General features: G+C 41.2%; 1 protein-coding gene across 3 annotated transcripts; it reads left to right on the forward strand.

Moving 5' to 3' along the window:
• The first annotated feature begins 125 nt into the window (after nt 1-125).
• Nucleotides 126-22,511, forward strand: LOC148897864 (protein phosphatase 1 regulatory subunit 12A). 3 transcript variants are annotated; one of them, XM_088996389.1, is made up of 25 exons: nt 129-869; nt 7,056-7,186; nt 7,287-7,405; nt 8,852-9,008; nt 9,084-9,228; nt 9,312-9,386; nt 9,506-9,585; nt 12,373-12,587; nt 12,667-12,776; nt 13,893-14,087; nt 14,158-14,240; nt 14,328-14,417; nt 14,534-14,635; nt 16,091-16,189; nt 16,352-16,442; nt 16,530-16,655; nt 16,749-16,851; nt 18,655-18,770; nt 18,857-18,916; nt 18,999-19,021; nt 19,101-19,149; nt 19,803-19,907; nt 20,096-20,146; nt 20,316-20,366; nt 21,816-22,511. In XM_088996389.1, exons 1-25 carry the CDS (start codon nt 594-596, stop codon nt 21,900-21,902), a joined length of 2,739 nt encoding a protein of 912 aa, XP_088852515.1. In that variant the 5' UTR covers nt 129-593; the 3' UTR covers nt 21,903-22,511. The 3 variants fall into 3 exon arrangements, with proteins under 3 accessions (XP_088852516.1, XP_088852517.1, XP_088852515.1); XM_088996390.1 differs by lacking the exon at nt 20,316-20,366 and having other exon boundaries at nt 126-869; XM_088996391.1 differs by lacking the exon at nt 14,328-14,417 and having other exon boundaries at nt 126-869.
• Nucleotides 22,512-23,969: the final 1,458 nt, after the last annotated feature.

Genomic DNA, 23,969 nt, shown 5'->3' on the forward strand with positions numbered 1-23,969 from the left:
AGAAAACTTTTATTTGTCTCAAAATGGATGAATTTGCAATTTACAGTGGTAAAAACAAGTATTTTCAGGCACAAAATATTTTTCTAATTGAACTGCACTCAGTACAGAATGAAGTTTTAGAGCTAAAATAAAAGATATAAACATACAGTAAATCTATGGAACTGCACGTATGCTGCATAAAAAGGCTGTGTTTAAATTGGGTGAGTGGGGTCGGGTCCGCGTCTTTTCAGTGGGCTGACAGCAGTGGGCAGAATTGAGCCGGGATACCTTCTTGCAGCGAGGGCATATCTGGTTGAAGGAGCTGGACAGATTTGTCAAGTACACATTTCATATGGTAGCGAGCTACGCCTCTGATTTCAACGGTTGTAATTTTTTTATCAGTCGAACGACCATTTCGTATAATTTCTAGATTTCCGAGGTTCGGTGAATGCAACACCCGACTGCCACTCATCGAAGTTTGTCAACTTTTAACAGCGTCACTTGTGGCGTCTCTCCGCAAGGGGGCGCACTTAGTGAGAGGCTCCTAATCCAAGTCCAGCCAAACAACTTCTCCCGCACAATGAGCTGATTTGGTCCGGCACAGACGAGGGAAGATGGCGGCAACTGACCAGTCCCGGTCCGAAGCTGCCAAACAGCGACGACAAGATCAGTTGCAGCGATGGCTGGGCTCGGAGACAGATCAGACGGACTCGGAAGCTCGGTATACCGCGAGCAGCTCGGGCACTCGGCGGGCGAGGGTCCGATTTGCCCAGGGAGCCGTGTTTATGGCCGCCTGCTCCGCCGGGGACCGGGACGAGGTGGCGGCGCTTCTGCGCCAAGGAGCTGACATCAACCACGCCAACGTAGATGGACTGACGGCGCTACACCAGGTTGGTCGAGTTAGTCTGGAAACTTTGAATATAACATTTGCAAAGTTGGAGAAACAACGTTTATGGCGCGGGTGCGCGCGCGTATGTGTTGGTGTACAGCTGGGCTAATCGAAACATTTCCGTTAGCCGCTACTGGCGTTTAAACTTCAGTCCATCACTTTGTTGTCCTTGGGATGTGTTAAAAATCGTCATTAGCAGCGCCATGTGTGTCTTGTTTGAACACTTTGTCTCATGGTGACGCCTTTAACGTCACATTTGTTGCAAACAAAGGTTGAGTTTCACTCTTGGACGTGGCAAGTTTCCAATGTAGTGTCTTGGTTTATTGGCTCCGGTGGGCTGTTTTACCATCTGACAGAAAAATGTTTTAAGCACTTTGTAGCAATTTTCGAAGCCATGGCACATAGCAAAAATGAGAAAAGTCACATCATTTAAACAGACAACTGCTATCGATACATAGCCCTAAAGATAAGGATGTAAATTGGGAGGGCATTTAATTGTTCTGCCAGTCACTAGATGTACATCACTGGAAATATGGACTAAGACATTCATTTTGTTGACACCAAAGTTTAAGACCATTTATGTCAAATTGGATTTAATCCCTCTGGTTGGGAAACACAGTTTCATGATTGTATACCAAATTCTCAAAAACAAAATAAAATAAAGAATGCTTGATCTTAAAGACAAATGCTGCTATGTTATTCTGTTCCAGAAGCACTCTGAAAATACTCACTTGTCACACCAGCCCTGCGTGATGCACCGTTTCCCCCTTTACTGCCATTCATCATGTCATCAACACACCATTTGCCTTATAAAGTCTCTGTATTTTTTAATATTGTCGTAGCCTTTTTATTAGTTACTTTCAAAGTCTAAACATACAACAACTCAGCCAATCCAAAACCTCTCAGCAATACTAAAAGTCTGCTGTTCATTTTTAAAAAGCCGAACTTGTTGATCACCCCTCCCCATCCCAATTTCATTAATAACCAACAGTATCCACCTTAAATGTTCCAACCATTGAACAATACCTGCGAAATAATACAAACCGGTTGTTTTACCTGCACATGTCATTCTGTCAAATAAAAATGAGAAGCCTGTTTGTCAGCTCCCCACAGGAGACGAGCTGAATTTTTTTTTACCCCTGTGGAGGGAGATGTGATCAGTGAACATCACTGGTTTTATTTTAAGCAATTAACCAATCACTGATCCCCCCCCCCCAAAAAAAAAAAATTAGACAATCAGCCAGGTCCCTGATAATTCATTGGTCCATATCTGTAAATAACATATTTGGTATCCACACAGACAGTGTAAAATATTTGCACACGCATACACCATTGACAAGTTAATTAACGTTGAGCTGTAAATTAGCAATAACATTTCTCTTTAACGGCCAACCGACACCATTTTTTTGTTTCCTAACTGACATCAGAAAAACGTTTTATAGCATTTAAAATACCCAAAACATGTGGTTGATATTTTAGTCAAATGCAAAACACCAATAAAAATGACTTAAAGTGTCCCAAAACGACTTCAAAATGACCTCAGAAAGTTTCAGTTTCGTGTTGTTCGTGACGTCACGCCAAGATGTCTTACCTTGCTCGAGAATCAAAACAATGACTTCAGATTCAGAGAAGATGCTTTCTTGTTCCTCATCCAGTTTTGGATTGGATTGGATTGGATTGGATATGCCTTTATTAGTCTCACAGTGGAGAAATTTACATTTCACAGCAGCAAAGCAGTTATGAATATGATTCAAATAGTTCTGAAGAGGAAAGCGTAAATGTTTGCAATCAATTAAAGAAGTCCTTCCGTCTCATTTTTTTGGCATCTGGACTCCAATATAGCACCCAGAAAATGCACAAGATGGTGCCCAAGCTCTGTTGAAAATGGGCTGATTTGTCTGCTGGGAATTTGTGTCAACTAGTATCAAATAGTAGTCTTGGTGCAACACACAACGATTCACCATCGCGTTATGTTTTTTCCTTCTAATTTCACCATCAACACAAAGTTTTCAACCAAAGTACCCAATGAGTCTTAAAATATAAAATATAGCTATATGCCGTGGAATCTTTGTAAAATACGCTCAGTAGAAGTCATTTGAAGTGATTTTACAAACTATGGACACTACTTGTCCCGAGGCGTCGGTTGTCCTTTGAGTGTCTGTACTCTCAAAGATTGTTCTGGCCCACATTTGCTGGCTTGTGTGCATCCGATGCCGTAATCCTCAGGGTGCAAAGAGTTGTTCTTCCCTCCTGACTTACTTGTATGGTGCAGATTGTGTGTGCCAACAATATTCCTCAAAACGTGCCCTCTTTTGGTTGAGTCACACGCGTCACCTAGTGTGGTCCCTCCCTCCTCTGCGCTTCATCCCTTTTTCTCCCAAGTGTTGCTCATCAGTTGCCTAGCAACCAGAATTAAATATAGTCGCGCACACTCCAAACTTTCCGTCTCCTTCATCCAAAGCCTTTCTGTCTTCTCCGCCATTTCTCTTCCCTCTGCCATCCCTTCCTCCGCCTTCTTCTCCCCCATTCTCCAATTCCCCATAGAGGGCACTTTGGGGAGTTCACGATGAGGAAATGGAAAACTTTTCTTCCAACAGCAGGAGTTGCTGTTGTCCAAGGCGCGTTCCACAATGAGTCACTTGATGAGCGAGGGCAAGGAGCCTGCGCGGTCCACCCCCTCCAAACACACAAGGGTGCCTCAAGTACCCTCTGTTCATTCATTCAGCCTGATTACTCACACTCCTTCCCATCTGGAGGTCTTTTATTCGATACACCAAACTGGCAAGCTTTATTGGAAATACAAATGAGGATGAAGACTTGTAACAGCTTTGTGATTTAGCCCAAAAGCAAAGCCTCTTAGGTGCCTTAAGATGGCCTCGATGAGCAAGATTCAACGTGGCTGCAGTGAGAAGCTGCTAAAGAGCAACAGTGCTGCTGTTGCTCATGTCCACTGAGTCTCGACTGAATCAAAATTGGGGTCGGGAACATGTTGCAAAAACTTAGATGAAATCTCTGGGTTAGAAAAGCACTAACATATAACGTTTTAACCTTTGTCTTATGTCAAAGGATCAATTTTACCAGTTTCAATTTTTGCATTGACTAAAGAACTGGATATAGTTTCATTTTCCTTTCAGTTCTAAAATATCCAAAGTGGGATAGAAAATATGTGTCTCTCTTTTCAAGTTTGTACATAAAATCTCATAAACAGTTGTTGCTGATGTCACATATTATTTGACTATTTTGTGTGGATTTTTACATAACGGGTAAAAATGACCCACAACATAACTGTGATTTTTTTTCAACATAACATGAGGGTTAAAGAACAACCGACGTCACTTTTTTGTTTCTTAACTGACATCAGAAAAACGTTTTATAGCATCTAAAATACCCAAAACACACAGTATTTTATTTTTATTCAAATGCAAAACACCGATAAAAATGACTTGAAGTGTCCAAAATCTGCTAAAAAATTGAGCTGCGAATTGGGCATTTTCAGAAAGTCCCGCCCCCAGGTCGCGACGTCACGCCAAGACGTCTTGCATTGCTGGAGAATCAAAACATTGGCTTCAAATTCGGAGAATATGCTTTCTAGTTACGCATCCAGTTATGAATATGATTCAAATAGTTCTGAAGATGAAAGCATGCATGTTTGCAATTGATTAAAGAAGTCCTTCCGTGTCATTTTGAGGCATTTGGACATCATTTTTTTGCCTCTTTTGTGGGATGCTACATTGCAGTCCAGATGCGTCAAAATGACACGGAAGGACTTTAATCGATTGCAAACACATGCTTTCCTCTTCAGAACTATTTGAATCATATTCATAACTGGATGTGTAACAAGAAAGCATGTTCTCCGAATCTGAAGCCATTGTTTGGATTCTCCAGCAATTCAAGACGTCTTGGTGTGACGTCACGAACTGGGGGCGGGACTTTCTGAAAATGCCCAATTCGCAGCTCATTTTTTTGCAGATTTTGGACACTTTAAGTCGTTTTTATTGGTGTTTTGCATTTGAATAAAAATATCATACTGCGTGTTTTGGGTATTTTAGAGGCTATAAAACGTTTTTCTGATGTCAGTTAATAAACAAAAAAGTGACGTTGGTTGTCCTTTAAATATGTCTGTATGCGTCTGACCAGAAGTGCAATCAAGTGTTATTTACACGGTGCGATAACAACGACAAGCATAACCGACATACGCTCGATCACAAGATTAAGGGACACCTGCTTAAATGAATGACATTCAATACTAGTCATTTGTTATCATTCTTGCTATGTAAAAATAGAAGTGATATTTTGTTCGATTCTCAATAGAGCCAAGGCTGTGCTATAATGACCCATAGAAAATGACCAAAAATACATCACAGCTCAACCAGACACAAGGTTACAACCATATGCACAATCTTAACTCATTTGCTGCCATTCCTGAATTTATTCAGGAATGGAAAAGTGTGACATGGAATGCTATTGCTGAATTTGTTTGGCTATTGGTTTTTCTTATGGGGATTGCCAATACAGCGCTGGTTAGACCTCGGCATTGTTTTTCCTTTCCACGAGCATTTGCCTTTTGTCGATTTTAGCTCTTTTTTACAGCTTCAGCTGTTGTTAACGCACTATATAAGTCAATATGTATGCATTGTATTTTGCACAGCTGCCCCCATTTTACGCTCAGATAACACCAGACCCACATAATTTAGGAATAAACTCTTTTTTTCTGATGAAAGAAGAGAATATATGGTTTCTAATGCTGTATTTAATGGTTATGTAGTCCTAAAACTCAATATTCTGTGGGTCGTGCAATTTGAGTGAAAATGAAAAAAGCCCTGACACTGGAGTGGAAACATTTTTGCACTGGCAATGAATGAGTTAATGATTTTAAAGAAAGGACTTCTATTTAAAATAAATCAATAAATTAAACTTTGGTTTCTTTAGGCCACGACCACAACATTGCCTTAGCAAGTGGAATTAGCATTTTTCCAACTACAAATATATTCATCATAATAATAATAATAATAATAATAATAATAATACATTTCATTTATAAGCGCCTTTCAAAACTTTCAAGGTTACTTTACAGCAGGGGTCGGGAACCTTTTTGACTAAGAGAGCCATAAAAGTAAAATATTTAGAAATGTTTTTCAGTGAGAGCCACACGCACGCGCACATACAAACGCTCGCGTGCGCGCGCACACACACACACACGCGGCCACTTTTCAACAAAATATCATAATGTATTATTTAAAATAACTTTGTGATAGTACTCACCGTTAACATGAATGGTTTTCCGTTCCTCGTGATTGGTAAAAATCCAGGCAAACGATCGGAAAGAAATTCAATTTGCCGGTCCAGAGGCGAAGTTACTGCTAGCTAGCCTGCACACGGCTCATAAGCTTCCACACTTGCTATCTGCAATCTACTTCTCGCAGAAGTATGTCGATGCTAACGTTAACATGGGGCTTGTTAAAATATCACTGACATTCGACTGTTTCATCCATCGATGGTATTGTTTCATTGCAAATTAGAATCTGAACATTTTCTTTCCTCTAATGCTCCGGTGCATTCACGCTGAAGTGCACTAGTTGGGCTCATTTAAAGGGGCGTTTACCTGTTTCAACATGACGGCCACTATCATCCAATCAAAATGGCGCTTTCGGCCATTCTAGGTCAGTGTCATCCAATCAAAATTGCGCTTTCCGCCAACGGGAAATGAACGGCGAAAAAAAACGATAATATGTATTTAGTTTTATCGGCAAGCCATATGCAATCATCAAAAGAGCCATATATGGCTCGCGAGCCATAGGTTCCCGACCCCTGCTTTACAGTCACAGGATCAGTTTTTCTGTATAATATAAATGATACCATAGCAGTTTACAATGTCATGGTGTGAAATTCTTTCAGCCTCTGTGTGAAATTCTGTCAGCCTCAGAAAGAACAGCAACCTAGATTTGCTCATTCACTCGTGCGACTGTTTTGCAATTTCCTCGGGGGCTTTTTGCAGCCCGCTTCGCTGAAAGTAGACAAAACAAATAGACACTGCATTCATTGTTGATGTATTTACAGATTCTTTTTATAGATATGTTTTAAGTTTAGTTTATTTTTTCTTCTACCTTCCAAACTAAAATGTCTCCATGACTAACACACACACTTCTCTATCTTCCCAACAAAGTCTTAACTGTTTGTCCTCTGGCAGGCCTGTATCGATGAGAACGCAGAGATGGTTGAGTTTCTGGTGGAGAGCGGGAGCAACGTCAACCCAGGCGACAATGAGGGCTGGACCCCCCTGCACGCCGCGGCGACTTGTGGTTTCCTCCAGATTGCCAAGTGAGTCTTGGAACTCACTTAGTCCATCCACGTTGGGGTATAAGTAACTAGTTCTGGTGAAGTTCACACACGGGTGTCTTGTTTGGGTGTCTTTTTGAAGGTACTTGATAGAACACGGTGCCCACGTCGGAGCGGTGAATAGCGAAGGGAAACTTCCTCTTGACGTGGCTACGGAGGATCCCATGGAGAGACTGCTGAAAGCAGAAATCAAAAAGCAAGGTGATTGGATTGGATTTGGCTTTATTAGTCTCGCAGTGGAGAAATTAGTGATGCACTAACATGAGACTGTGTGGTTATAATGATGTGAAGTCGCGGCGTCAATGAGCAAATTATTAGCTCTTGTCGTAATTACAATCCAATACAATACACGTTGATTTATATTGCGCTTTAACAACCGCTGAAGCTGTAACAAAGCGCTTAACATGGACAACTATCATATACAGGAAATAAAGCAGTCACAAGGATAGTAGAGAGCACCAGGGAATAAAACTAAGATCGAGTCTGTATCATGCTGAGTCAAATGCCAAAGAGTACGAGTGAGTTTTATGTCCACGTACTGATGCCAAATGTTTGCCAAATGTAGTCTTCAGTTGTTGGGAAAGAAGAAAATGTTGCAGAGTTTCTTAGCAATGTAACAACAGGTCCCAGGTCCTGTTGCTTCTTTCTCCCATGTTGCCACGATCTTGGAGAACACATTGTTTTTTGTTGTGGTGTGATGCCGCATCTTATTAAATCCAACATGGCATAAACATAATTTCCTTTCCGGACATCATAATTATCAGATCATAACAAATGTCTATGTCCATAGTAGTGAAAGCATGTGATATTAAAATACAATACATACATCCTGATTTTTATAGTGCTTTCAAAACAGCTGAAACTATCAAAGCGTTTAACAAAACAGTTAACAATGTTAATAAACACAACACAAAGGAAAACGAGCTTTTATTGGATGTGTGAAATTGCAGTTGTGCAGAAAGGCACAATTTTCTTAAAGCCATACTATACTTTTGTAGCAATTTTCAGCAGTTTTAAAATTAACATTTTGCCTTGTCGTGATTTTGACAACACTGTTTTTAATATGCAATGAATACATTTTGCCAATTGCCACTGGCTGGAATCAGAAATCAGAATCAGAAAGCCTGTAATTGGCCCACAATGGGAAATTTGCGATCTACAGCAGCAAAATTAAAAGGAATGATAAACAAAAGATAAACAAAGTATTCTATGCACAAAAGAAAATATAAGAAGACTGAAATGTCCAATGCACAGAAAAAAAACCCAAAAAGTTTCAAAAAAGAACAGTAAATATGTAAAAGTATAAAAATCATATTTGATATGTGTAACTGGAAATGACATCACATGTGCTCAGGGCTCATGGAAGAACCAGTCATAGCTCATGTGAAGACGTTAGCATAAATGTGTCGTGACTAACAACAAAATAGCATTGCTAACTTGTCCGCACTGGCTAACTATTTTTGTTTTTGTATCAGGCTCGAAATGACATCATCTCTCACCACATTTAAAATCTGTTTTTTATTTAGAGCCCGTTGTTAGTCATTGAAAGTTGGTTATGATATCTAGGTCTCTGTTTATTGACAGCTTGATAATGGATGTATTCAGTCATTGCTGGAACTGAATTATGTGCTCATATTTACATTATAGGAATTGATGTGGACCAGGCCCGAAAAGAGGAGGAGAGGATTATGCTTCAAGATGCCAAGGCGATGCGAGAAGCTGGCGGCATTCTGACCCCTCACCCAAACACGAAGGCAACAGCTCTGCATGTTGCGGCAGCCAAAGGATACATCGAAGTTTTAAAGTGAGGCTCTGAATGCGTCGGTCAAAACCTGTGTTCTGGCCCTGCGACTTCTTTATGTGGTCTCCCGTGGACCAGGGTGCTGCTCGAATGCGGGGTGGATGTGGACTGCCAGGATGTCGATGGTTGGTCACCCCTGCATGCAGCGGCCCACTGGGGGCAGAAAGAGGTGTGCACGCTGCTGGCAGACCACATGTGTGACATGAATGTTGTCAACAACGTGGTGAGCAGTCTTTCCTGACATTTACCGCCTGACGTGTCAAGCCTTTGCTTAGGACCCACCATGCGCTGTAAATGTCCTTGTAGGGTCAAACACCTTTAGATGTTGCTGATGAGAACCTAGTGGACACACTGGAGGAGCTGCAGAAGAAACAGAATGCAGTGAGTGTGCCCACGCGCAGGCGAAACAACTCTTATTCTGTCAGATGAAACAGATGTGACTCATCACGCTCGAGCTCCCAATGTCTTCTCTGTTTACGTATGTTTATATTCCTCTTCAGCTACACAATGAGAAAGAGAAACAGACTCCTGTCATTGGGACCAGCCTGCAAACATCCACTGTGCCAGTACACACACGCAGGTTAGTGCCATTTGTCTGCTGGCTTGTTGCTGAGGCATTGTGCGGGCATATACCTAAAATGAACCTGACTAACGGCACTGATTGACCACAAGTGTGGTAATGAGATCCAATGTTAGAGATGCATCAAAAAACTCCTCTACCAGTAGATAATCTGTCATATTTCAATATGGCAATCAAAATACGAGAAACATTTTCTTGTATGATGCAGTTTCTCTTGACATTAGGGTTAATTAGAGCTCACGTGATGAATATTGTGAGGGTCTTTTTGAAAGGGAGTCCTCTGCTTGCTAAATACAGAGGCTCCCCGACTTACTAATGAGATATCTTACAAACGGTCGTTCGTAAGGTGAATTTGTTTGTAAGTTGCTTGTTTAAGGCTTATGTAATTTAAGGTTTATATAAGTATGTTTAAGGCTTCTATAAGTAACCTGTATTGGTTTGTACTGAAAAACATTTCATAAAATATATGCTCTATAAAGATATGTACATGTACAACTGGAGAGAATATTACATGTTACGACGAAAATGCTTGTAGGAACCGTTGTTCGTAAATTGAATGTCCATTCCATGAGTCTACCATGGAATGGAGGCGTCCCCCCATAAACGGTTCCACTGTAATCTTGGAGTACCTAAATCCATTTTAGGGGACATTTACAGTCCACAGCTAGTGTTTATGGGGGGGTATTGGGCGGGGGTGTGCTACAGCATATTGTAAAATCCATATTCAGCATAACCCACATCAGATTGTGACAAAGGAGGATTAAAGGTCCAATAGAAGAGAAATTCAAAAGGTTGTCTTACATTGGGTTTGGTTTAGCCTATTTAATAAAGAAAATGGTGAATAATATTAAAATAGAGTGGCAATTGATATTATTTTTACTCGGATATGTAGAGACTTTGCCATCCTACAAATTGAATCAGAATAACTCTAAATGGTGTTTCATTAGAGCGGGGTGTAACCATTAACAAAATAGTGAGAAATGTAAGATACGGTGACCCCTCGTTGATCGCGGGAGATACGTACCAAAAATAGCCCGCGATAGGTGAAATCCGCGAAGTACAATATAGTCAGCTTTTTTTTGTTTACACAATGCAAAAGTGTACATACTGCAGAATGAAACAAAAAATAAAACCTCTTTAATAGTTTAAAGAACAGTGTTGTAAAACAATATTTTGCTGCTGCGCCTATTCGTCCTGGCTCCGCTGCGCTGTAGCATCTTTTTCTACTGAAGGAGTCTTTCTCCGAGAGAAGAACATTGTTATTGGTAGTTATTGGCACTCTTTCTTTTTTTTAGCAAGAATATTTTTATAAACCGACATGGCCCGATTTCTTGAAGCAGAATGCTCCATGAGATGCTCAAAGCCAGTGTGTTTGATTTTATTCTGCTTTGTTGCAGTGTTGTTTCTTTTACTTTGTTTGCACATTTGCATGGCATTAATAATAAAAAAAATCCCCGGAAAAAAATCTGTGATGCACTGAATCCGCGATAAGTGAACCACGAAGTAGCGAGGGATCACTGTATCTAAAAATGTGTTTGACATTTAACCAGGTGTCCAATCCATACTAATATTTTGTAAACATTGCCCGTTCCCAACACAAGATGACTGTAACTTTGCCTGTTTTATTGCTTCAAATTTGATCAACAATATGATTCGTCTACACAGAGTGACGTAGGTGTGACTCGATCTTCCCATATTTTCCATATCATATTTCATGTGAACCATGCATGCGAACCTGAGTCGATTTATCCTAAAGGCTAAGTAGTTGTGACAGTGCTTTACCATGAAGGTGTTTGGTTCAGTCAGCTAAGATCTCACGAACGGGTTGGACTTGCTTTGTTGTGGGGGGGGGGGGGGCTTCAAGTCACTGAATGCTAAACACAGTGTTTCTTCATCTTTGCCAGAAAATTTAATTTACAACGTCATTCTGAAGCGGAAGGTTTTTTTTTTTTTCACTAAAAAGTCATACACACAATACCCCTTAATGTCAACGTTTTATTTAAAGTGTTTACAAATGACCCATGTGAGGATAAGTCGGCTTGGAAAATGAATGAATGCTTACAAATGCATTAAAAATAACTAAGAAGTCACATGATCATATGTATTTACAGCCTTTGCATTGAAACAAAAAGTTCGAGTGAATCAGGTTATCGTGGAAAAATTGCAAAAGGATTCCAGCAGTTCCTGCATTTTGTTTTTCTACTGCTTTCTTTCCTCTCCGCTTTCCTGCTGTGAAATGTACATTTCTCCACTGCCAGACTAATAAAGGTAAATCCAATCGAATCCAAAATTTGTTTGCATTATCAACTGTATTTAAAATATAATCGACAACATATTTCACTGGATTTGTGAATATTGTCTTGGATTTTGATTGCGTAATTACAATCTGCTGCTCGTTTCGTCAAGACCCATACATGTAATGTCCCAAATTTTATATATGATTTCATACCATGTTGAAGTATGGCTGTTAAAGATTTACCACGTGAACTATTTTGACATGAACAAATGATCTCAAGAATCTCTTGCTCGTGAGGCAGATGTGCGAGCCATTAGTTAGCCACATTGCCCAGAATAAACTCTTTATTTTAATATTGACACATCATGTGAATCCAAAGTAAGCATAATCATCTTTAAAAGTGGAACTGGCGATACTATCCAGTTGTACTTAATGTACTTAGTTTAACCATCTTATGTCTGACATGTGTTGATTGGTGAGTCCTTCTTCTAATTGGCTGCACATGAAAGTGATTAACGTTTGGCATGCCACCTGTGTCTCCTTTCGCACAGGACTTCAATCTCGCGCATGAGCAGCAAGGAAAAAATCTGCCTCCATGAGCGAGAGAAGCACCCGGCACCTGCCTTGCAGAGAAGCCCCCCTGAGGACGACGAGGACGAGGAGGACGAAGGCCAAGCCTCACGGAGCCTGTCGCAAAGTCAAGCCAAAGTCTCCAGCAGCTCCAGCTCGGAGGAGGAGAGCGAATCAGAAAGTGATGCAGAGTCTGGTGAGAAATGTTTCTCGATTAGGAAATTAATTGCTTTTTCGTGAGATTTATCTAATACTTGACCTTTGCATGTGTGCAGAGAAAGCAAAAAAACGAGAGATTATAAACAACTTGAACAACAAACGCAACACCAGCAGCCTCCTTCCGACCGCCATGCCAGTGGGCACCGTTGTAAACCAAGTCAAAAAGGTACAACATGCAGTCATTTATATTAGAACACGGGCCTACCATATGTAGCTTTTCCCCTCATCATTCTGATGTGTTGCTATGCTACTTTTCTTTTATTTAATAATAAAATAATTATTCTAAGTTGAATTATTGTCCTCTTGTAATCAACGGCGGTGGTCCAGTGGTTAGCACGTTGACCTCAGGCTGCAGAAGTTCCATTCTAGATTCGGCCTCCCTGTGTGCAGTTTGCATGTTCTCCGCAGGCTTCAGTGGCTTTTCTCCGGGTACTCCAGTTTCCTCCCACATTTCTGAAAACATGCACCGCTGGTGTATTTAACAAGCTAACTTGTCCCAAGGTGTGAGTGTGAGCGCGGATAGTGGTTCGTGTCTCTGTGCACTGATATTGGCTGGAAACCAGTTCAGGGTGTCCCTGTCGTCCTTCCTGTAGACTACTGCGATAGCCTCCAGCTTGACCCCTGTGAAGATAAGTGAATCAGAAAATTGATGGATTGTAACATTAAAATAAAATATTCATATATTTTCCCATTCAAAATATGGACAATGAGTGCCGGTGTTCTACATGTGTTGCAAGGATATACATTTAAGGTGATAGAAATAAATGTGACTTGACAAATTGGCGATTATGAAAATGTTCTATGTATTTTGAAGGGTTAAATCAAAAAAATTCTGGCATTTTTTCAGGCAGTCAGTCTTTGTGGTTTGCCGCAAATGCATAATTTTAGTTTCCCATTAACTTCATGAATTGGAGAGTTCAAATAGCATTGACTTATTTGAATGTAACCAACAACCAAGCTTGTTTTTTAAAAGTTCAAGCATTTTTTTGCTATGCACACAGAAACCAAATTATATTCAGTGTATACATTTGGATTGTATTGGATTATTAGCCTTTATTAGTCTTGCAATGGAGACATTTACATTTCACAGCAGCAAAGTTATGGAAGGAAATGCAAAGGAAGGGAAGAAGTAGCAAAAAGAAATACAGGAGCTGCTGGAAAGGCAGCTACTCTTGTGGTGCCATCTTGAATTCAAAAGAACAAAAAAAACCAAAATAATATGACAAGATGAAGACACAGTCATTCAATGCGCTTCATCTGCAAGGTTTTATTTGTCCAACAGGATCTAGCTAAACCTGCAGTCTCTGAGGCTCCGGGTTCGTGGAGAACATCACTGAGGAAGGCTGGCAGCTCTGTGACTCTGGGCTCGGCTGGTCTGACTGACTCCATCCCAGACCAGAACAAGACTCCAGAGTCAGGCCTGGGGATGACCCGCTCAGCCTCCAGTCCCCGTCTCAGCTCTGAGACAGAGCCCAAAGTATGACTCAATCTTTATCCAATTTTGCACACTGTTCTTGTTTCCTAAATTGAGCATCTTTTATACACAGGAACCAAGACTCGCCCGAGTTCCACCAATTCCAACAAGGAGACTCTTTAGTATTCCAGACAATAGTTCCGACAACTCCAACAGGTCAGTCTTCTATGCCTTCCTACACTTGTGACCAGCATGCTTTTTTTTCAATGCATTTGTCCCCATTCTTCACCTCATCTCTGTCAGTTGGCTAAATCGTAGCTCGTCCTACACCCGTCGCCTTCACAGCCAATCAGGGAATGATCTCACTAGCGCCAACCCCTGTTTGCCCCGCAGGTTGGTCATGGACACTCGGCCTGTATTTGTGTGCAGTGCTTATTTTGATTGTGTTGCACCTTCTCACATCTTGTGTGTGCTTCAGTTTAGATGTCTTATTTTGTTTTCATTCACAGCTCTTCTTACGGAAGGAGATTGGATGAAGCCAGTGTGAACTCAAGTAGCACAGGAACAAGCACATATGGACTCAGCCGCCTTAACAGTGCTTTGTCACAGAGGTGTGTATTGAATCTTGGATCTGATGAAGTTTATGCATGACACTATGACACTACCACCCTCATGACAAAAACCCACATCACTACTTTGCAGCACAGTGCAGTTGACTTGTTAAGCTGTAATGTATTATGCTACGCTAATATTTTAATATTTAGCTTTGGCAGGTTGGCCATCCAGCATTTATAACAATAATAATAATAATACATTTAATTTCTAAGCGCCTTTCAAAACTCTCAAGGACACTTTACAGTCACAGGATTTTTTTTGTGTGGGTGAGCAGCGGTGGCACCTTATTTTTTGGGTTGGGCTTTCTCCTTATGTTACAAATAAATGACCTGTGGCATCATGCTGCCCCTCTAAGGTCAGTTTGGGTAATACGACTGATCTGTGCTGACTGATCGAGTTCTGTGTTGCTTATCTTACCAGATGGAGCAGTAAGCATGTGTAAGATATATTAAAAATGGTTTTGTTCAGACTGCACAATCTTCTTCTTTTCCTTTCGGCTTTTCCCTTCAGGGGTCGCCACAGCGAATCAATGTCCTCCATCTATCCCGGTTTTATCCATCCTCTTCTCACACCAGCTACCTTCATGTCCTCTTTGACAACATCCATAAACCTCCTCTTCAGACAATATATATTTTTAAAAAATATATATCAAATGAATGACCCATGGACTGTGTTTTGTCTGACTTTTGACCAGTCAGATGCAACTTAAATGCATTCCACCACCCAATAGTTGGGCATTATCTTGTGAAATTGCAATTAGATGAGAATACTTGCTTATTTTGCCGCATGAAAAAAAAGAATACGTTTGATAAAAAGTTAATTCCCAAGGTATGTGTAAAAAGTTGAAAAATGCCTACTTGGCAAAATTGCCTACTTGGCAATATAATAATAATAATACATTTGGTTTCTAAGCGCCTTTCAAAACTCTCAAGGTCACTTTTCAGTGACAGGATTAATTCTTCTGTGGGTGGGCAGCAGCAGCCACACGCGCCAGCGTTCACTCAACCCGGAAGTAACTCAAATAGATAGAAAGCTAGCTCGTTCGCTAATAGATAGCCGGCCAGGTGGTTATGTAGCTAATTGATAGCTAACTATATAGCTAATAGATAGCAATCCAAACGCGCCAGCGTTCACTCAACCCGGATGTAACTCAAATAGATAGAAAGCTAGCTAGCGAGCTTATAGATAACTAATAGATAGCTAACTAGCTAGGTAGCTAATAGATTGCAAATATATATGCAAACAGCTGGCTAGGTACCCAGCTAGATAGCTCGCTAATAATAATAATAATACATTTCATGACCCTAAGTGAGGAGTTAGCGCACCACTTGTTGCTTTCTCGTGCTTGAATCTTCTAATACCCTGTCATGTGTACAAACAGGACCACAGCTGGATTAAGATATTTCTATCTTCACCCCAGTGTGACATTTCAAAAATCTATATATCATTAGACTTCCTCAAGAACAGACAAAGGATCAGTCAACATTGGACACCAGCTCCAATCCTCAGAACACAACCGGCCCCGAATCGGAAAGCAAGCAGCGGCGAAAGTAAGTGAATTTAATATTCCGTTGAACCGTGTTCTTGGTGCCATATTGGATTGGATTTGCCTTTATTAGTCTCACAGTGTAGAAATTTACATTTCACAGCAGCAAAGTGATGAAAGGAATGAAAGCGATATTGGCGATGAACACGATTTTTGGTACATTTAGGTCCTATCTAACACCAGTTCGGGATGAGGAGGCAGAGGCGCAGAGGAAAGCTCGCTCACGACACGCACGGCAGTCTCGTCGCTCCACTCAGGTACATCACCGCTCGAAACATTACAGGATGCAAGATGGCACCTCTGGCTATGAAGTCATGGGGCTAATATCACTTTGTGATCAAAAGGGGGTGACGCTGACAGACTTGCAAGAGGCTGAGAAGACCATGAAGCAGCACAACAAAGTGAGAGAAGAGGAGGAAGATGACAAGGAAAAAGAAAGGGAGGCCAAGTCTAAGAAAGGAGATGAAGGGGTGAGACGGTTTTCTTGTTGAGTTTTGAGCAGTTTTCAACGCAGAACTTGATGTCATGTGACTTTACAACAACATGAAAACTCGGATTTGTAGGAGATGAGCTGGAGGTCTCGAATAGCAAGCCTGCAGAAGTCCGACCTGCTGGGTCTCACGCAGCCGACCGGCACCTTGCGCACTCAGACCACCGATGGCAGAGGTAGACCCCGCCCCCGTTCAGTTTGATTTTGCATGAATGTTTTCCAGTGTATAAGGCGCACCCCCAATGAATGGTGTATTTTCAAACTTTTTCTATACACAAGGCTCATTGGACTGTAAGGCACACTTTCAATGAATGAAAAGCTTTCCAAATATAATATACAGCTGCTCCCCAATTTACGAACATTCGTGTTACGAACAATACATGCGAACATTTTTGTAGTAACATTTGTAGTGATCTCTCCAGTTGTGCATGTACTTATCTTTATATAGCATCTTCTTCTCCTTTCGGCTTTTCCCCTCAGGGGTCGCCACAGCGAATCAATGTCCTCCGTCTATCCCGGTTTTGTGCATCCTCTTCTCTCACACCAGCTACCTTCATGTCCTCTTTGACCACATCCATAAACCTCCTCTTCGGTCTTCCTCTCGGTCTCCTGCATGGCAGTTCAAGGCTCAGCATCCTTCTGCCGATACACGTCTGATATAGTCACTCTCTCTCCTCTGGACATGTCCAAACCATCTCAGTCTGGCCTCTCTGACTTTCTCTCCAAAGCCTCTAATATGAGTTGTCCCTCTAATGTACTCATTCCTGATCTTATCCAACCTGGTCACTCCCAAAGAAAATCTCAACATCTTCAGCTCTGCTTCCTGTCTTTTCTTCAGTGGCACTGTGTCCAGTCCAAACATCATGGCTGGTCTCACCACTGTTTTATACACTTTTCCTTTCATCCTAGCTGAAACCCTTCTATCACACATTACACCTGACATTTTTTCCAGCCGCTCCAGCTTGCCTGGACACGCTTCTTCACCTCTTTTCCACATTCTCCATTGCTCTGGACAGTTGACCCCAAGTACTTCAAATCCTCCACCTTCTTTATCTCTTCTCCCTCTTGCACTTGGATCCCTCTCTTATCTTTATAGAGCATATATTCTAATAAATGTTTGTTTTTGCCAATTTCCCCATTGTGGGACGAAGAGAGGTTTTCTGATTGTTATTTGTAGTACAAATCAATACAGGTTACGTACACAAGCCTTAAACATACTTATATGAATCTTAAACATACTTATATAAGCCTTAAATATACATTACATATAGCACTGAACTAACTTGCGAACAAATTTACCTTAGTAACGACCTTTGTGAACGTATCTTGTTTGTAATTTGGAGAGCATCTGTATAAATATGTTTTCCAAATATAAGGCGCTACTGTAGAGGCTGGGGTTACGCATTACTTCTTGTACAGGGGTGGGGACATGGAGTGCTTCAGTGGCTGCTGACAGTAATTGCAAGACCTGTTGTGGCTCAATATGACTGCATGTATAAAGCGCACCTGCGTATAAGGAGCAGTATCATCTTTCGAAGAAAATCACGGCTTTTAGGTGCACCTTATGCACTGGAAAATATGGTAAACAGACGCTTCCAAACTTAAGAACGAGATATGTTCCAAACGGTCATTCATATGGTGAATTTGTTCGTAAGTTGCTTCAGTGCTATATTTGTATGGAATGTATGTTTGAGGCTTATATATGTATGTTTGAGGTAGTTTATCGGTTCACTACAACTTCCCAAAGTGTTAGTCAATGCAAACCATACAAATGCATCATGAAGCGATATTTAACGGTGATGTCACTGCATTTATCCAAACACTATATTGAAATAAAATATACATATATTAAGAAAGCCTCCTGACTAAAACGGAAGCTTTTATCTCCAAAACTACAGCCTTTTTTTTAATGCTGCATCACAATGTTGATTCAAATACAATTGTTCAGCATTGTGAAGTACTTTGCTTGGGGAAAAAAGGTTACATTCCAGCGAATGAGGCCAGCGTCGGGGAGTGCGAGACTGAGCGATGGGCCCTGGAGTGTAGGGAAAGGAGACAAGCTCGAGCCAGGAGGAAGGCCCAGAGGAGCGGGGAGGTATATTTAGTTCTTGATAGAATAGAAAAAAATGACAGCACCTGGGAACGGTTTTATTGAAAAAATAATAATACTGTCATCTCCAGCTCGATGAGAATAATCCCAGCGGGGAGGAAGAATTCGCTAACAGCCGGCTGGATCTGCAGGTGCAGGTTTTTTTTTAATCTCAACAGACTCCTAACTAAAGACACCACTCATACTTTGTCGACTTGTCTTCTCTGTTTACAGTCAGACCAGCTCTCGGGTTCCAGGTATGACTCATACTTTTGATATGTTTCCTCCTGTCACCACTACAATAGATGTGTCTCACGTCCACTTTCATCCACTCAGGTCCAGTGTGCACTGTAATGAGGGTGGGGAGAGCAAGGACTTCAAAAAGGTTATTTTTACACTCTCTCTCTTTTTGGATTGGATTAGTCTCGCAGTGGAGAAATATACATTTCACAGCTGCAAAGTGAGGAAAGGAAGAAGTAGAAAAAAATGCAGGAGCTGCTGTAAAGGCACAAATAATGTGACGCAACACAATCATTCAATCTTAAGCACTTTTTGCACCCTCTTTGTTGTATGACGCAGTCCTAGATAAAACAGAGCATCAAAGCGTCCTTTTCACCAGTAGACCAGGGATGTCATGGTGAAATGTGCACGTCTGGGATAGACCAGTAGCAACCCCCTGCTACACTTGTGAGGATGAGAAGATCGGAAAATGGATGGATGGATAGACGTTTGTGCGATGACCAAGAGTTGCTTCTTGATAAATTTTCCCTTAAGCACTGTACATTCAACTGGTTATGCACTGCAGGTAGTTCCATTTGTAATTTAATTAATTTCGTTAGTCCAATTAGACAAAAGAGTTTTTCTCACATCTCCTGTCTCACGTAAATCCGTTTTAATTCCAAGCCGCGACAGTTCCACGTGCGCATCGACACTGCGCTGAAGCTCCTTTCTTCTCATCGCGGGCTCCTAGAGCAATGCATCCATCCAGCCGCAGACTGTCCATAAATTAAATAAATGTGTCTGTGCTCTTGTTTGCAGCTTTTTGAGGAGTTGACCATAGAAAACAGCCAGCTGCAGTGTCAGCTGCAGGACACGCAGATGATTGTCAGCCAGACCAGGCTTGATCTGGAAAAAGCTACACAGGTGCCAAAGCAAGAAAGTCATCCACACACCGGAGGGGTTTCACATAGTAGCTGCCTTAACTGTGTAAAATTGCAACATGATTTCTTGCCAGTGACAATTGGACAGTTCGGTACAGATTTCAGCATGAATCATGAAGGTTGAGGGCTTGACTTTGACATCTGTGGTTTATGCTTTTTGTCCCATTCCAGAGACAAGAACGCCTCACTGACTGTTCAGCTTTGGTGGACCTCGAGAGAAAGGTAATTCCTCCTCACCGTTCTCCTTTTATCGTCGTTTCGTGACCTTCCCATGCCCCACTACTGCCACTTCTCCGCTCGCACTGTTGACACAAAACAACTTGGCATCCCTCACTCAACTTTGACGACGCCTGGTCGCTTGCACTCCACCTTGCGTGTTTTCTAACACTAGGACCGCAGAATGCTGGCGCTGCGGATGGCAGATCTCGAAGAGGAGTTGAAGGTGAGCACTTGCGTGCGCTTTGCATGCTACCACTTGGTTAGCTTTGCTTTCGCCTGGTCTGGTCAGCGGCCTCGTGGACACAGTTTTCAGCTGGGTTTGATTCACTTTTGAAGTACAACTTGCAATGTGACCAGTGGCTGCTATCGTTGAATTTTCTAAAATGTGTACAGACACTCCCCACCTTGCGAACGAGATACGTTCCGAGCGTTTTTTCTTAAGGTGAATTTGTTTGTAAGTTGCTTCAGTGCTATATTTTGTATGGAATGTATGTTTAAATCAAACACTGAACGGGGAAGTGTAAAATATAGACGCTCTAACGGTCATAAAATAAATTCACAACTACTGTAGTACGACATATATCCTTGGGTCTTCAGTAAGCCATTACTGAAGCTGCTAGCACGTAATTTTTATTTAGGTGCCAGCAGCCATTACTTTTTGTTATGCACCGCGTGCTCTTGGAGTGTCAACTGGGAAGAGGGATTTCCTCTCCGCGAGCTTTGCCGGACAAAGGTGTGCAATACAAAATCTAACATGCAGCATCTTTGTCCAAACATACCCGCAAAAATGTTCGTCTGTACTATTTTTCGTAACTGGAATGTTCGTAAGTTGGGGTTGCGTCCTTATTCAGCGCTTTTGAGCATTTCTAAAATCCTTCAGAGCGAATCCACAAACGCTGCCCTTTAAAACAACTATTCCTATTATGCTTATTTGAGTCAGTTTTTTAGCGCAACTTTGAAACCTTTAATTTGAAGAACCATTTTGGCCTGTACAATTTTATTGGTGGATATTTTCCATTCAAACTTGTCTGCCATTTGGAGAAGGGTCAAGGAGACATATTGAGAAACAATCAAGTTCTATGCATTTTTTCATTCTAAATTGCTGCGGGTTATTTCACAAAATCACTTCATTCACTTTAGAATTTTCTTGGCTCGTTGTATTTATGGATCAGCCATTTTTTCCCCAGATTATTTTTTAATCCTATAAATGGGGGCAAAATGTGTGGAGTGTGAAGACATATGCACATATGTCTCGTGTAACCCATGACACTAACGAAGCAAAACAGTTAACAGAATGAATAGGATTTCTTAAATTGGTACCTCGGTGAGACACAACTGGCATTTTCAATCAAATGCAAATCATATTGATTTATATCTTAAACAAAACTGTCAAACTGAGGCAAATACAAGAAATAACCTAGTGCATCGCGGTGGTTGAGACAGTGATAGTCCAAAAAGCCATAAGTCTCACATGGAAAACCTGTGATGCTTATCAGAATCAGAAAACCTTTATTCGTCCCACAATGGGGAAATTTGCAGTCCACAGCAGCAATTTGAAAGGGGATCCTTTTTTGGGTTCCATATTGAAATGTCACCCAAATACTGACTATCGCTGCCTTTTTGTGAGTAATGTCTATTTCAACCTAATGAATGTCATTTTTTTTACCACCAGGTTCTGGGTGACCTGAGAGCAGACAACCAGCGGCTCAAAGATGAGAATGGAGCACTGATCCGCGTCATCAGCAAACTCTCCAAATAGACAGAAATGGAACAAGCCGCAGATAGCAGGGATACTCCTTCTAACCCCCCACCCCTTCCTCCATTGAATCCCTCCACACACATTCCACTCAAAGCCAAAGAACGAGAGGAGGGGACAGCCAAATGTTGACTTTGCTTTTGATGCCTTTCAAACAGCTGGAGTGGCTTTTGTGTGCCTTGTTGTGTCTATCACAGGAAGCATGACTGACTGCTCCCACAGATGCAGAAATGTCCACATTGGAGGGGGCACACTTCTTACACACTTCTCTGATGCCGCATGAGACATTTTGGTCTTATCCTCCACACGGTATTTAATTTTTGTGAACACATTGCATCTCACATTCACACGTTTGTCTTGCTGGCCGTCCTGAGCTCATGTTAACCAGGCAGGAAACGTGTTTTTTTCAACATTCCGCCCAAAGCGGTCTCACTACATGCAAGTGTTTGAACCCACTTCCCTCTCCACCTATGCACCCCTCCTTTCCTTCTGTGTTTGTTTGTTTGGTTTTTGACTACACACACTCCATGCTCTTAAATGAAAAGACCAGAGAACCAGGTCACGGCACTTTATTCTCTGCTAAGCAATAAAAACAATTGCTGTTCAGTTGAAGCCTGTTAAACTATGAATGTATTTTTTTTTTATCTTGGATAAAAATCTAAATGTCATAGTTTTTCATTGTCAATTTCTCTTCCACGAGAAATGTTTTGTAGATTACATTTGTATAAATATTAGTCCCATCTAGCCCTTTTTTGGAAGTAAACGTCATGTAGCCGCCCTTCACATGTTTTTCTAATATATTAAAATGGATGTCTGCACCCTAAAAGAAACATATTGCCTGGTTTTAGATGTAGATGGAAGACTTAAAAACAATCACAGTGGAATTTTTTTCTCGTGGTCTACATCATGTTACCCAACTTGTGATTTGTGGGTACCTCTTTTGTTCGAACGCACCATGTTCATTGTTCCGTATTTATCTCACACTGGAGCCTGAAAAGAAGAAACTTTACAGTAAAGTGACAAACGTGTTACTTAGAGGGGGTGGACAACATGGAGTCTTCTAACCTTTTGTGCGTGAAGATCCATCAGTTTTTATCTCATGAGAGCCAAGTAGCGCACTACTGTCCTACGAGCTAGACAACAAGCAGAGCTCCTAATAAGGAAGGAACTCTGTAAATATCTCGAAGGTCTTAGGAAGGCAGGGGAGCAAGGAGGAAAGGGGAAGCGGATGGATCACGGCCTTATATGGACAAAGCATTGCTTTTCCCAGGGTTTGTGCCTCCAACCTGCGTCCACCCCCTTCGCAGTTTGACGACAAATGCTCCACAAACGGCTCTTCGGCGCCATCAAGAGGTTCACCAGATGTTTTTTGCGCTTTGGTCCAAGTGGGTCTTGTGCCCTGGGGATGGAAATACGAACACACTTGGTGATAAAATGTTTATTTCCTTAGGTGGTTCAGTGGATTACACTATTTGTATGTGTTATTTAAAAACGGACGTGATCCAAAAATACATTGTTGTGTATTTCATCTCTAATCCTCACAGCTACTTATGTGTAATTCTGCACATTTCCTCCGGTGCCTTTCATCGGCCCCAGGTTCAGCAAAGATGATAGTTTTAGTAAAATCGAAGGTGGTCTCGTTGGGCATATGATTAAAAGTAGCAATCTGATCCGAAACAATCGTATTGTAATATGCATATAAAATGACTGAAGAACATTCAGTCATACGACGCAGCTTTGTCATTCGTAAACAGCGAATCCAAACTATGACACCATAGATCTATGGATTGATTTAAAAATGCTTTTTGTAAGTTTATTTCGGAATTATTTATTCTAAATCAAATGAGTTTTTTTCTTGCAAATAACAAGAGTCGCTGATATAAAATGATTAATGGCAATATACTAAAAATAACGATTATATTTTTACATTTTAAGGATTACATTGCGGCGCCTGTTATTGGTCTGCTGGGATATCTTCCACCGGTATTAAGAAAATTGATCATATCAAAGTATTTCTTGTCAGTTGTCTTTATATCCTTAGCTCATTGATTTTTAACCACTGTGCCGTGG

Source organism: Hippocampus bargibanti, linkage group LG05 (assembly GCF_051943395.1).
Source record: "Hippocampus bargibanti isolate YZ-2025 linkage group LG05, ASM5194339v1, whole genome shotgun sequence".
Lineage (NCBI taxonomy): Eukaryota > Metazoa > Chordata > Actinopteri > Syngnathiformes > Syngnathidae > Hippocampus > Hippocampus bargibanti.